Below are 12635 nucleotides of genomic sequence, written 5' to 3'. Positions count from 1 at the left end.
AATCTAGTACTAATAATATCTTAATTTTAAATAGAGCAAATACCTTCAACTTTCTGAAATATGCTAGAATGCAACATAACATAACTTCGACAATTTCTGAAATATGCTAGAATGCAACATAACATATCGTTAGAGTCCTGGCATATTTATTTATGTTACATGTTGGGTTTAAGCTCTTATGTTGAAACTGCATCAAAGCTTCGGACTCTAAGCAGTTCCAGTTTCAATTTATTTAACAGTGCCAGCTATAAGCCCAAGACCGAGTTCCCACCCTTAGGTGCTGGTACATACTCCTTGCTCTGCCTCATGCCTTCAGAAATGCCTTGCAAATTTTCTGCCACATGCTTGAGTCAGGTTGGCTTTTTCGGAAAGAAGCCTTGGCCTCATCGCTCATCTTTTTCTGAAAAAATCAGAACTGTTCAGTTATGTTCATCTAGACCCAGTGACAAGAGTAACATAAAGGTTTTTGTTGCAGATTTTTCTTCTAAATCTTACAATTAATCAGAAAAAACAGAAGTAATCAGATGTAACACAAGTATCAACAACTGCTCAGCTTAATATTACTTACAGGGATAAGATTTTTATCCAACAGGCCATCTATGAGGCTGAACAAAATGTCACTGGTATATTCCGGATGGCCTTGGATACCCAGTATATTATTACCCAGACAAAACATTTCAACCTCTGTTTTCCCTGAAGAAGCCAGTATCTCTGCGCCTAAAGGAACTGCATACACCTGTTCAAACATTGTTGTTTAGCCAGAATTCAATAGTAGTTCAATCAACCTCTTGACATTTATAATTGTCAAGATGACATTTTGCTTTGGAGAAACGATAAAGACTTGATCCTACATATTGCAAATGCCAAAAAATTCTCTATACCTTGTCTTGATGGCATTCAATGATACTAATCACAGAAGGGATCTTTAAACCAGAATACTTTGCCGAAAGGCTATCAGAAACTGTAATTTTCCTCGAGCCAATATCCCATCCAGCTGAATTTCTTGCAATGTTTCCTCCCAGAGCTCGACACAAAATCTACATGAGAGAGCGCAAGAAACCTGTGAATAATTAAATATAGGGTTGAAGCCATCATAAATAAATATAACATTGTCACTCAAGTTAGTGTAGGTCATGTGGTGGGATACTCTGTTTTCTTTTTCATCAACATTTGAATTTCATGTTATGATATGAATATAACATTGTCACTCAAGTTAGTTTAGGTCATGTGGTGGGATACTCTGTTTTCTTTTTTATCAAGATTTGAATTTCATGTTATGATATGTTTGTCTGTAATGTAAAAGAAAACAAAAAATTAGATTAGAATATTTTGTAATTTAATCAAAAATTAAATTGGTACCATGAACAACTGAAGGGAAAAATGGATTAGAGTACCTGGTGACCGAAGCAAATACCAAGTATTTTAATGCCCATTGTATTCAATGTCTGCACCAGATGACAGAGCTTCAAGATCCATGCATCGTTTCCGAAGGCATCATAACGACTTCCAGTGATCACAAATCCGTCATATCTGTAGAGATCCTCCATATCAGGAAACTGGCCTGTTGGGTATTTTTAAATGGGAGAAAATACCAAAAACAAAGATTCAAACACACAGAGGCAATGCTCTGTTTTACTTTACTCCAGGATCTTTTTGTGCACAGGAAGACTTAAAAAAAATTTCATTGAGAAACAGAGTATTTTAACACCATGAAAGATTTCTATTCATTAAAAACTGATACAAACTTCATCCTCTGTTACTGAGAGGGATTCACCACTGTAAAATCCTTTTTATATTCACTGCTGTGAAAAACAACTTACTGCTGTAATAAAAGTTTACATAAGTTTACTGCTGTAAAAAAAATTTACACAGGCTTACAAAAATTCGCTCATGGATTTTAAAAAACCTTCAGCACATAAAACATTACAGGCTTTGTTCTCATTTCACCTTGCGTCTTCACCGTTCCATTACAAAAATGGTCAACTCCAACAAAAATAAAAAAACATTACCAAGTACCAATACCCCATACAAAATTTACTTAATGAGCATATGCGCCCATACCCTCGATATATAAAAAAACATTAAAATTTAAACTTACACCAACCTATCACATATCACAATAACTATGAAATAATTACTATTACGGCGGTCAAACATATTTTTACACCACGCAATGCTTTTAATGCACCTCGTATGCAGCTTTGGTGGATCAACGGCGGAGAACATTCAATCAAATCGGACGGTGGACAACAATATCGGAAGGCACTTTGTCACCTAACTTTATCGCCCGAGAAAATTGCGTTGGCATACGTCAGGGGTGAACCACGCGTCAGCTCCATATTATATCGGAGCTCCTTGCCGGATTATTCCTTCGCCGGAACGCTGGTCCGAGAAGTTCCAGGCGGGTAGCTGAACGTTTTCTGGCGGTTTTGGTTGATAGCGTCTGCGTTGAAATTAGATTTCAACACTCCCCTTTAATTTCAACAGCTGGGCATTCGGTCATACCCAGACACTTTCTCAAAAATTCAAAGCTCTTCTGATCCAGTGGCTTTGTCAAGATGTCTGCTACCTGTTCTTGAGTCCTGCAATGTTCTAGGATAATTTCTCCATTGTTCACCAATTCTCTGATGTAGTGAAACCTGGTATCAATGTGTTTCGTTCTCTTATGAAACACTGAATTCTTTGACAATGCAATAGCTGAGCTATTGTCACAAAAAATCACTGTCGCTTTTTCCTGCTCTTGGCCTAAGCTTCTCAACATTCTTCTCATCCACACTGCTTGACATGTTGCTGCTGTATCTGCCACATATTCAGCCTCTGCTGTAGACAATGCTACAATGGATTGCTTCTTAGAAGCCCATGAGATGGCTCCTGAACCCATATTAAAAACATAACCGGAAGTGCTTTTCCGATCATCTACACTTCCAGCCCAATCACTATCAGTGTATCCAACCAAATCTGAATGTTCTGAGGCATGATATAGAATTCCAAACATTTTGGTACCTTTGACATACTTCAAAATTCTCTTTGCTGCCTGCCAATGTGCCTCCTTCGGCCTCTCCATGAACCTGGAAATTAAACTAACAGCATACATTAAATCAGGCCTAGTTGTTGTTAAATACATAAGGCTGCCCACAATGCTTTTGTACAGGCTAGGATCAAAATCCTTGCTGCTGTCCTCTCTGCTGAGCTTTAATCCCATCACTGTGGGAGTGATTGCTGCCTTGCATTCTTCCATCTTAAATCTGCCCAAAACTTGATTTACATATCTTGTTTGAGATATAAAAATTCCTTTTTCATTTTGATCTACTTCTATGCCTAAGAAGTATCTCAACAAACCCATGTCAGTCATTTCAAATTCATCTTTCATGACTGATTTAAAATTCTCAATAAGATAAATATCATTTCCAGTGAAAATAACATCATCTACATACAAGACAACAATTAAAATTTTACCATCCTTTTCCTTGATGTAGACTGTGGGTTCTCCTTCACATTTGTCAAATTCATTATCCAAGAGATATGAATCTATCCGGCTGTACCATGCTCTTGGCGCTTGCTTCAGCCCATAAAGAGCTTTCTTCAATTTGCACACTTTGTGCTCTTCACCTTTCTTCTCATATCCGAGAGGCTGTTCCACATAGACCTCTTCCATTAACACTCCATTTAGGAATGCTGATTTCACATCCATTTGGTAGACTTTCCATTTGTTTTGTGCTGCTATAGACAACACTGCTCTCACTGTTTTCATTCTTGCAACCGGTGCGAAAGTCTCCTCATAATCTCTCCCATACTACTGCTTGTACCCTTTGACAACCAGCCTTGCTTTATGCCTTTCTATCTTGCCTTCAGCATTGCTCTTGGTCTTATAGACCCATTTCACACCAATGACTTCTTTGCCTTTTGGTAACTCAACCAAATCCCATGTTTTGTTTCTCTCTATGGCATTCATCTCCTCATCCATAGCTTCTATCCATTTCCTATCTTTAATTGCATCTTCGAAATGAATAGGATCATCAACATGACAATACAAGGCAAATAAAGAATTCATTCCTTCATCATAAATGTCACTTAGATTTCTAAATTTCTTACCTCTTTCACTTGGTGTGCAAGTGCTTGAAGATGCACTTGAATTTCCTCCTTGTGGTGTGCTTGGAGAAGCACTCTCATTTATCCTCAATGGTGTCCCTTGCTGTCCTTGTGTTGGCGCTGCTGTTTGGGGATGCATTTCAGCCACCTCCTCTTCATCTTCATCATGAGACAAACAGTTCTTGACATTCACTGTTTTCTCTATGCTTCCATCCCAAGCTTCCTCTTCAATGAATTGAACATCCCTGCTTACAAAGAACTTCTTGGTAGATGGGATGTACAACCTGTAGGCTTTGGATTCATCACTGTGTCCAATGAAGATGCATTTCTCCCCTTTGTTGTCCAACTTCCTCCTTAGCTGATCTGGTATGTGTGCATAGGCCACACACCCAAAAACTCTCATGTGGGTGACTCCTTGCTTTCTCCCACTCCATGCCTCTTCTGGCACTTTGTTCATGACTACTTTTGTAGGACACCTGTTCAATATATAAACTGCACAATGTACAGCTTCAGGCCAATACTCATTTGGCAAATGCTTTGCCTTCAGCATGCTCCTCGCCATATCCATGATGGTCCTGTTTTTCCTTTCAGCAACTCCATTTTGCTGTGGGGTGTACCGAGTTGTAAACTGTTTATGAATTCCATTTTCTCTACAAAAATTTAGGAATTCATTTGAGATATACTCACCTCCTCTATCAGTTCTCAATACTTTTATGTGCAGCCCGCTTTGGTTCTCCACAAGTGCTTTGAAATTTTGGAATTTCTCAAAGACTTCACTTTTGTTCTTGAGGAAATATATCCAAGTCTTTCTTGTAAAATCATCAATGAATGTCAAGAAATATAGGCTGCCAGCTAATGATGGAGCTTGCATTGGTCCACACAAATCTGAGTGGATAATCTCTAAGGGTGCCTTTGCCCTTATGCTCTTCCCTGATGGAAAACTTTCTCTATGTTGTTTTCCCAGAATGCAGCCTTCACATAGGCTGTCCAGTTTCTCTATCAATGGTAATCCCTTTACCATTCCTTTTATGCTCAATAAGTTTAGGCCTCCAAAATTTAGATGCCCGAATCTCAAGTGCCAGAACCAGTTCTCATCCTTTGGCACGCTTTGGAAGGCCTCTTGGGTGACTGCTGCCATTTCCTTCTTGTTCTTCAAGTCTGCCCTGATCCGGAGAGGGAACATCCTGTTCCTTGTCATCTTCACTTCAGCAATGCATCTTTTGCTGGGTGGTATATCCATGATGGTGCACACATCATTTACAAAGTAAACATTGTAACCCTTTTGGACAAGCTGTCCAACACTCAAGAGGTTACATCTCATTCCGGGGACATAGTAGACATCTGCTATGGTTTTCCTTTCTCCTTGTTTTGTAAATATTTTTATCTCCCCTTTTCCCATAACAGACACTTTACTATCAGTTCCTAGTGTGACCTCTGACTTCAAGTTTTGATTTAAGGCTGAGAAGAGGGCAATGTTTCCTGTCATATGGTTGCTGCAACCTGAGTCTAAAAACCATATGTCCTCACTATGTGTTTCAGCCATGTTACAAGCTAACAGGACATTTTCTTGACTGCTGTTTTCTCTTGTAACATTTGCATTTTGTCTGCTGTTCATATCATGTTGTTTCTTTCTACAATCACTAGCATAATGTCCATACTTTTTGCAATAATAGCATTGAACATTAGATTTATCATACCTTTGTCCTTGAGCCTGATACTGATCTCTTTGTTGGCTGCTGCCTTGACCTTGGTTCTGATTTGGATTGCTACCTCTTCCTTGTGCATTTGATGGGCTGTTCCTTCCACCTCTGTTCTGGCTTCTGCCTCTTCTTCTTTTGTTTCCTCTCTCTTGACCTCTGCTCTCTTGCTTATCAGAGATGTAGACTCTCATGTGGGCATGCTTCAGTGATGCATGTAGCTTGATTACACCTTCAATGACTATGGATGTAAGTTTTCAAAATTCAGCTATCTTCAATTGTTTCTGCCATGCTCATGTGATTATCTAGCTGATGCAACATGCCTTTGTTTCTATTGCTCTTCAGTTGTTAATGCACTGTTTCAGTCTTCAACATTTCATAAATCTTGGTTATAGTTTAGAGATGATACCCTTTCTCCTTCTTCAATGGTGAGATGGACTTTGGCAGCTCAAACCTTCTCCCTTCAGCTTCTTTAACTTCTTTAAAGAGCCTGAGCCTGCTCTGATACCACTGTTGGGAATTTTTAAATGGGAGAAAATACCAAAAACCAAGATTCAAACACACAAAGGCAATGCTCTGTTTTACTTTACTCCAGGATCTTTTTGTGCACAGGAAGACTTAAAAAAAATTTCACTGAGAAACAGAGTATTTTAACACCATGAAAGATTTCTATTCATTAAAAACTGATACAAACTTCATCCTCTGTTACTGAGAGGGATTCACCAGTGTAAAATCCTTTTTATATTCACTGCTGTGAAAAACAACTTACTGCTGTAATAAAAGTTTAGATAAGTTTACTGCTGTAAAAAAAATTTACACAGGCTTACAAAAATTCGCTCATGGATTTTAAAAAACCTTCAGCACATAAAACATTACAGGCTTTGTTCTCATTTCACCTTGCATCTTCACCGTTCCATTACAAAAATGGTCAACTCCAACAAAAATAAAAAAACATTACCAAGTACCAATACCCCATACAAAATTTACTTAATGAGCCTATGCGCCCATACCCCCGATATATAAAAAAAACATTAAAATTTAAACTTACACCAACCTATCACATATCACAATAACTATGAAATAATTACTATTACGGCGGTCAAACATATTTTTACACCACGCAATGCTTTTAATGCACCTCGTATGCAGCTTTGGTGGATCAACGGCGGAGAACATTCAATCAAATCGGACGGTGGACAACAATATCGGAAGGCACTTTGTCACCTAACTTTATCGCCCGAGAAAATTACGTTGGCATACGTCAGTGGTGAACCAGGGTCAGCTCCATATTATATCGGAGCTCCTGGCCGGATTATTCCTTCGCCGGAAAGCTGGTCCGAGAAGTTCCAGGCGGGTAGCTGAACGTTTTCTGACGGTTTTGGTTAATAGCGTCTGCGTTGAAATTAGATTTCAACATGGCCATCTACAACTCTGAAAAAATCCCACGTTTCCCCTGCCTCGCCCAAGAAGCTTTTATAGAGACCAACATAACCTCCATATTTTTTCTTCACATAGTGCTGATCTGGAGCACACAACAGAATGCCGAATCTCTTACCCATCCTCATTTTGAGATCTACATATTGCCATACTTTTTCTGGATCCGGAGACGCCGAGATGAGTAGCATTGTAAGAATAGGGAGGGGAGTCTATCTGACAAGATCGGGAAAGACCTGTGAGAAGAAAGGCAGAAAGGGAGAGAATTTATGGAGAGACCTGTGAGAAGAAAGGCAGAAAGGGAGAGAATTTATGGACACAGTGATTGATCGTTTTACCAAAATTCGCAAATATTCCAAAATCTAAATTCCAATTACACTCAACTATAATATGGTTAGCATTGGATGTTTTTTAAGTTCTGATCACGTATGCATTGTGACGCAGAGGTATTAAGTGTAAAATGGTTCGTATGGAATGGAATGAATTACGAAGAATCGATGCTATTATTCAATAATTATTAGTTATTGGAATAGTTTTTAAGTGTGATATTTTAGAAGTTTTAGGGATTTCTGGCTGGAATCTGGCCAAAAAAAAAGGTTTGTGGCTAAATTTTGATTAGTGTTGGTTAAACTGATTTTTTTAATTGTATATATGGATTAAGCATTTTCAGAAATCTCTGAGGCACTTCCATTATGAAAAGTTCACATGTCAAACTTGTAATTTTAATGAATCCACCATAAATTATTAGATTCGAAAATAAACAGATAAACTTTAAAAAAATCCCAATTAAAAATCACAACCAATGAGACTACCTGTAAATCAATTCCAAACACCAAAACTTTAGACACCAACTCGTTGCTATAATAATAATTCAAAATTAAAATTAATGTTGAAAGACAAGCTTGATGAATGAATAAGCATTATTGAAATCATTTCTATAATAATAATTCAAAATTAAAATTAATGTTGAAAGACAAGCTTGATGAATGAATAAGCATTATTGAAATCATTTCAAGAAATATGAATAGGCAATATGTACAGTTTACGCAGTTTGTGGGAGTGTGAAATGATCTGTGCAAAATGGAAAACAACGAATCTGTCTGGCCGTAAAAAAAAATTACACGGAATATTTGAAAATCTAAAATGATTTATAAAGAATAAATTTCGGTGAATAAATGCTATTGAAATAATTGTTACGAATAGATGCTATTGGAATAATTACATGAACCGTTTTTGTTGTTCTCATAAAAACATAGACTATACACGATTCGTACTTGCTTATAATGAGAACAATGTGTCGGAGTCCATGACTGGTAACAAACAAACTCAAATACCTAGCTCAAATGAATTCACTCAGTGTGCAAGCCTGGTACTCAATTGACAAATGGAGAACATTTGAACAGTACTTGCAAAGACTTACACCTCATATCCATCAAACTTCTATTAGTCCACTCTAATAGCAACCATCACCTTGACAATAACTCAAGAAATAAAGGTTGATGGATTAGACCATTCAAAAGGATACCAATAGGAAATGGCAGCGTTGTACCAAAAAAGGAAGTGCTCCTCAATTAGTTGAATATTTGGCCACAAACTATTCCCAAAGATCTTGTCAATCAACCCACACAAATACAACTTAACATCAACGAGCATCAAATGAAGCTCAACCAGTAACACCATTAAGAGAAGAACTTATTAACATTGACAAAAATTAGTGAAACAACTAGTAACACCATTAAGAGAAGAACTTATCAACATTGACAAAAGCTAATCAAACAAAAAAAACCATTAGGCACTACATTCTCGGACTTCATGATTTTTTTATAAGGTTTTTTTGCAACCAAGTTCTTTTTTATTTTGTATTTGTACGTCCAAATCTTCTTCTTCTTCCGCAAAAAGAAGGATTTAAGATGGGGAAGATGTTGGAAGGGATTTCTCACTACTACACCTATGTGTATAAGAATTTTTGCAACAAAGGATTTAAGATGAGGAAGATGTTGGAAGGGATGTCTCACTACTAAATTTATGTGTGTGCTTGTGTAATGTATATTGTTATCTTTTTTGTGTGTAATGGACTACTAGTAGCACCAATAGACAAATTTTTAGATTACAACAGAGAAAAGCAAATAGGGGGAGAGTGAGAGAAAGGGGAGACAAAAGGAGGGAGGAAGATAGGAAAGAGAGAGATATTGAACAAGAGGTGGAGAGAAAGGCGGAAGAGAATGAGAGAGGAGGGCTAGTGAGAGAGAGAAAGACGTAAAGAGAGAGAGGGGGAAAGAGGGGGATGGGTAGAGACAATGACAAAGGAGGGAGACAAAGACGGGGAGAGATTGAGAAAATGAGTGTGCACATGAACATGAGAGAGACAAAGAGGGGGGAGGATTGGGGATAGAAATGGGGGTGGGACAATAGAGTGTTAGATTTAGACAGAGAGGGTGAAGAAATTGGGAGGTAAAGAGAGAGAGAATTGTTGGGAAAAGAGAGAGGGAGAAAATGGGAGGGTGAGGGTGATGGTGGGATCAATAGTGTAGAGTTAGAGTGAAAGGAAAATAAAGTAAGAGGGAGAGTGGTAGAGAGAGAGTGAGATAGAAGGGGAAAGAGAGAAAGAGGGGGGTGCCGAGAAGAGAGAAGGGGGAGAGATAGGGACAAAGGGAGAGATGGATAAAGGGAGGGTAGGAGGAAGGTAGGGACTGAGAGAGGAAGGGAGAAGGAGAGAGAGTGGGGGCAAGAGAAGAGGGAGAGAGACAATGAGGGATATGGGGAGAGAGGTGAGGGGGAGAGAGAGAAAGGAGTAAAGAGGGGAGAGAGATACATATAGAAAAATAGTAGGAGAGAGAGATGGAAGCAAGGAAAGGGGCAAAGGGGGAGAGAGGGTATTCAAATGTTTAAAGCTTAAATATGATTTGGAATGCATGTGCACTCTTAATAATATTCACGCATTCCATGAAAGGTTGCATATTCTTAATAATGTGCACACACTCTTGGAATGCATGTGTTTTCTTAAAACACATGTGCATTCTTTCCCATTCACATTTGAAGGAGTGACTATTCTAGCATAATTTTTTTTTTTTAAGTTAGTTGCTTCACATATATGTATGGGAAGACAAACCCAATGGTTTGGGCTACAGATACATTGAAACTTCCATTTTTATTGAATACCTCTCAATATCTTTATTTTGATGTAATTTTTTTTATAGATTAAACAAATTCATTGTTAATGAAACTATAAATGCATATAGAGTTGACTATACATATTTTTAGATATATAATTAAAAAAAATGTTTCAATTTTTTTATATATTTTTGTCTTAGACATATATCAAAATATTATTATATGCACCTCTTTTATTTCCACTATACTTTTTTAAACTTAACTATTCTTAAAATAGTTAAAATGAGCTATATGGTGCACTACTACAACCTAAAATATACAATTGAAAAAAGCAAAAGAAAAATTTGGTAATGTTGAGACCCTTTTATGTAAAATAATATATTCATAAATCTTATTCATTTTCCTACATTTTCTTATTTCAACGTGGAAATACTTTGAATAATCCCTCTAAATTAACAAATTGTTATTTTTTCAATTTTCATTGCCACTAACATGCAATGAGAGACCATCATTAGTTTTAGTTTTCACCCTTCTAGTAGTAGAAGGGCGGAGCACTCCGAGAATTCAACTACTAATATTATATCTAGCCTTAGCCTCGTCCTCCATGCCAACACAGAGGACTTATTATGCCAAGATACATGTTTATTTTGGAATAGGATTTCCTCAATTTTAATTTAATTATCAATTTATGAGATGAATGGTAAGAATTTAACCTCCATATAATATTCTTAATAGTGTACACAAATCAAAGAATAAATTGATTTCCAAACTAGTTATGTCTTATTTTCATTTTAATTAAATTCATTAATTTAAAAAATGTCATATGAACAATGTCATATGAAATGAGTTATGGTTTTTTGGGCATGTGGTATTGATAAGCCATGTTATTGGCCCATGGTATTGTAATAGATCCTATTTACAAATTAGGGATCTCCATGATAAAATAGGGTAAATCTCCATGGTTAAGAATCTTGTTACATTTTTTCAAATGTATATATGTTTAACTTATATATTAATCGTGTTTATTAATAGTAATATTATTATTTTCAATAAAATTATAGTTTAGTTAATTCTTATGATTTTTTTAATGTTAGCAACTTGAAATGTATAATGAAGTGTTTTGATCTTTACTATGAATTAATTTTTATAGACATTTACCAACCGTTTAATTTATATGACTACCTTATTTTTATCTATTTTCATATTTCTCCAACTAAATGGGATCTAAAAGTAAATGATAAAAATCCCATAAAATTTATCATTAATAATACTACTCTAAGTTAACAAATTGTTTTGTTTCTATGTTTATATTGCCACTAACATCTTAGCAGACTTTGTCATTAGTTTACACCTACTTATAATGGAGGGCCCCAACAATTCACTAATAATATTATAACTAGTCTCATCTTCTTTAGTGATTCTTCTAAGCCATATGGTATTTCTCATTCTCCCTAGCCATATGGCATTGCCCTATGAGAGAAAACCAACACAAAGTGTGATTACCTTAAAATGTACCAACACAAAGTGTGATTACCTTAAAATGTACCTCAGGGAAATATAGAAAGTTTATTTTATCTATTTCCACACTTTTCCAAAAAGATAATGTTTATTAATGCAAAAATTAAAAATCACAAAAAAATTCAATTAAACTGTTATTATTATTATAAGTTAACAAATTGTCATTTTTCCATTTTTTTATGGATTTTTTTTTAAATATATATGTTTAACTTATGTATTAATCTTTTTATAATTAATATTAATTTAAAATAAAATTATAATTTAGTTAGTTTTTATGATTTTTTAAATTTTAACAATTTGAAATGTATTATTAAATAAGTGTTTTGATGCTTATTATAGATTAATGTCTATAAGCATTTGCCAACTATTTAATTTATAAGATTGGATTACTATTATAAATAACCCCATTCTTCTTTAAGGATTCTCCCAACAAACATGACATTGTTTTATGAAGAAGAAATTTTCCTTGCATCAAAATATGATTCTCTTAAAATATACCTTCATGTCAACATAGATAGCTTATTGTTGCACTCATAAGCCCTTTTTAGAGCCGAGTATGACTGCTATGTGTAAGTATGTCACATCCTCCAAAAATAATAAAAATAATTTTTATTAATGTTGGCCAAAACATTAGCTTGAATCTTAAATTATATATAACTTGAATCTTTAGATTGTATATCACTTTTTAATCTTATTAATGGATTAAGATTAATTATTGAAATACAACTATGTATTATTATATATAATTTGAATGGATAATAAGTTATTGCATTTTTTTAATAGTTC

General features: G+C 35.6%; 1 protein-coding gene across 1 annotated transcript; it reads right to left on the bottom strand.

Moving 5' to 3' along the window:
- Nucleotides 1-243: 243 nt before the first annotated feature.
- On the bottom strand, nt 244-7345 carry LOC149223423 (gamma-glutamyl peptidase 5-like). Its single transcript, XM_089383289.1, has 5 exons — nt 7202-7345; nt 1395-1556; nt 882-1037; nt 569-736; nt 244-400 (listed from the first exon to the last, which is right to left on the bottom strand). The coding sequence occupies exons 1-5, from the start codon at nt 7343-7345 to the stop codon at nt 305-307; spliced, it is 726 nt and encodes a 241-aa protein (XP_089239415.1). The 3' UTR covers nt 244-304.
- Nucleotides 7346-12635: the final 5290 nt, after the last annotated feature.

This window comes from Pinus tabuliformis, chromosome Q (assembly GCF_031772625.1).
Source record: "Pinus tabuliformis cultivar Carrire ecotype Pingquan chromosome Q, CPIR1, whole genome shotgun sequence".
NCBI lineage: Eukaryota > Viridiplantae > Streptophyta > Pinopsida > Pinales > Pinaceae > Pinus > Pinus tabuliformis.
This window is presented reverse-complemented; position numbering and strand designations above follow the sequence as displayed.

Bases quoted from the DNA above. Each gene is read 5' to 3' on its own strand.
- LOC149223423 (XM_089383289.1), bottom strand. From the start codon at position 7,345: ATGGGTAAGAGATTCGGCATTCTGTTGTGTGCTCCAGATCAGCACTAT. The intron at 1,557-7,201 runs GTTGAAATCTAA...CCAACAGGCCAG, and splicing joins TCAGAGTTGTAGATGGCCAT to TTTCCTGATATGGAGGATCT. The intron at 401-568 runs GTAAGTAATATT...TGATTTTTTCAG, and splicing joins TGGATAAAAATCTTATCCCT to AAAAAGATGAGCGATGAGGC.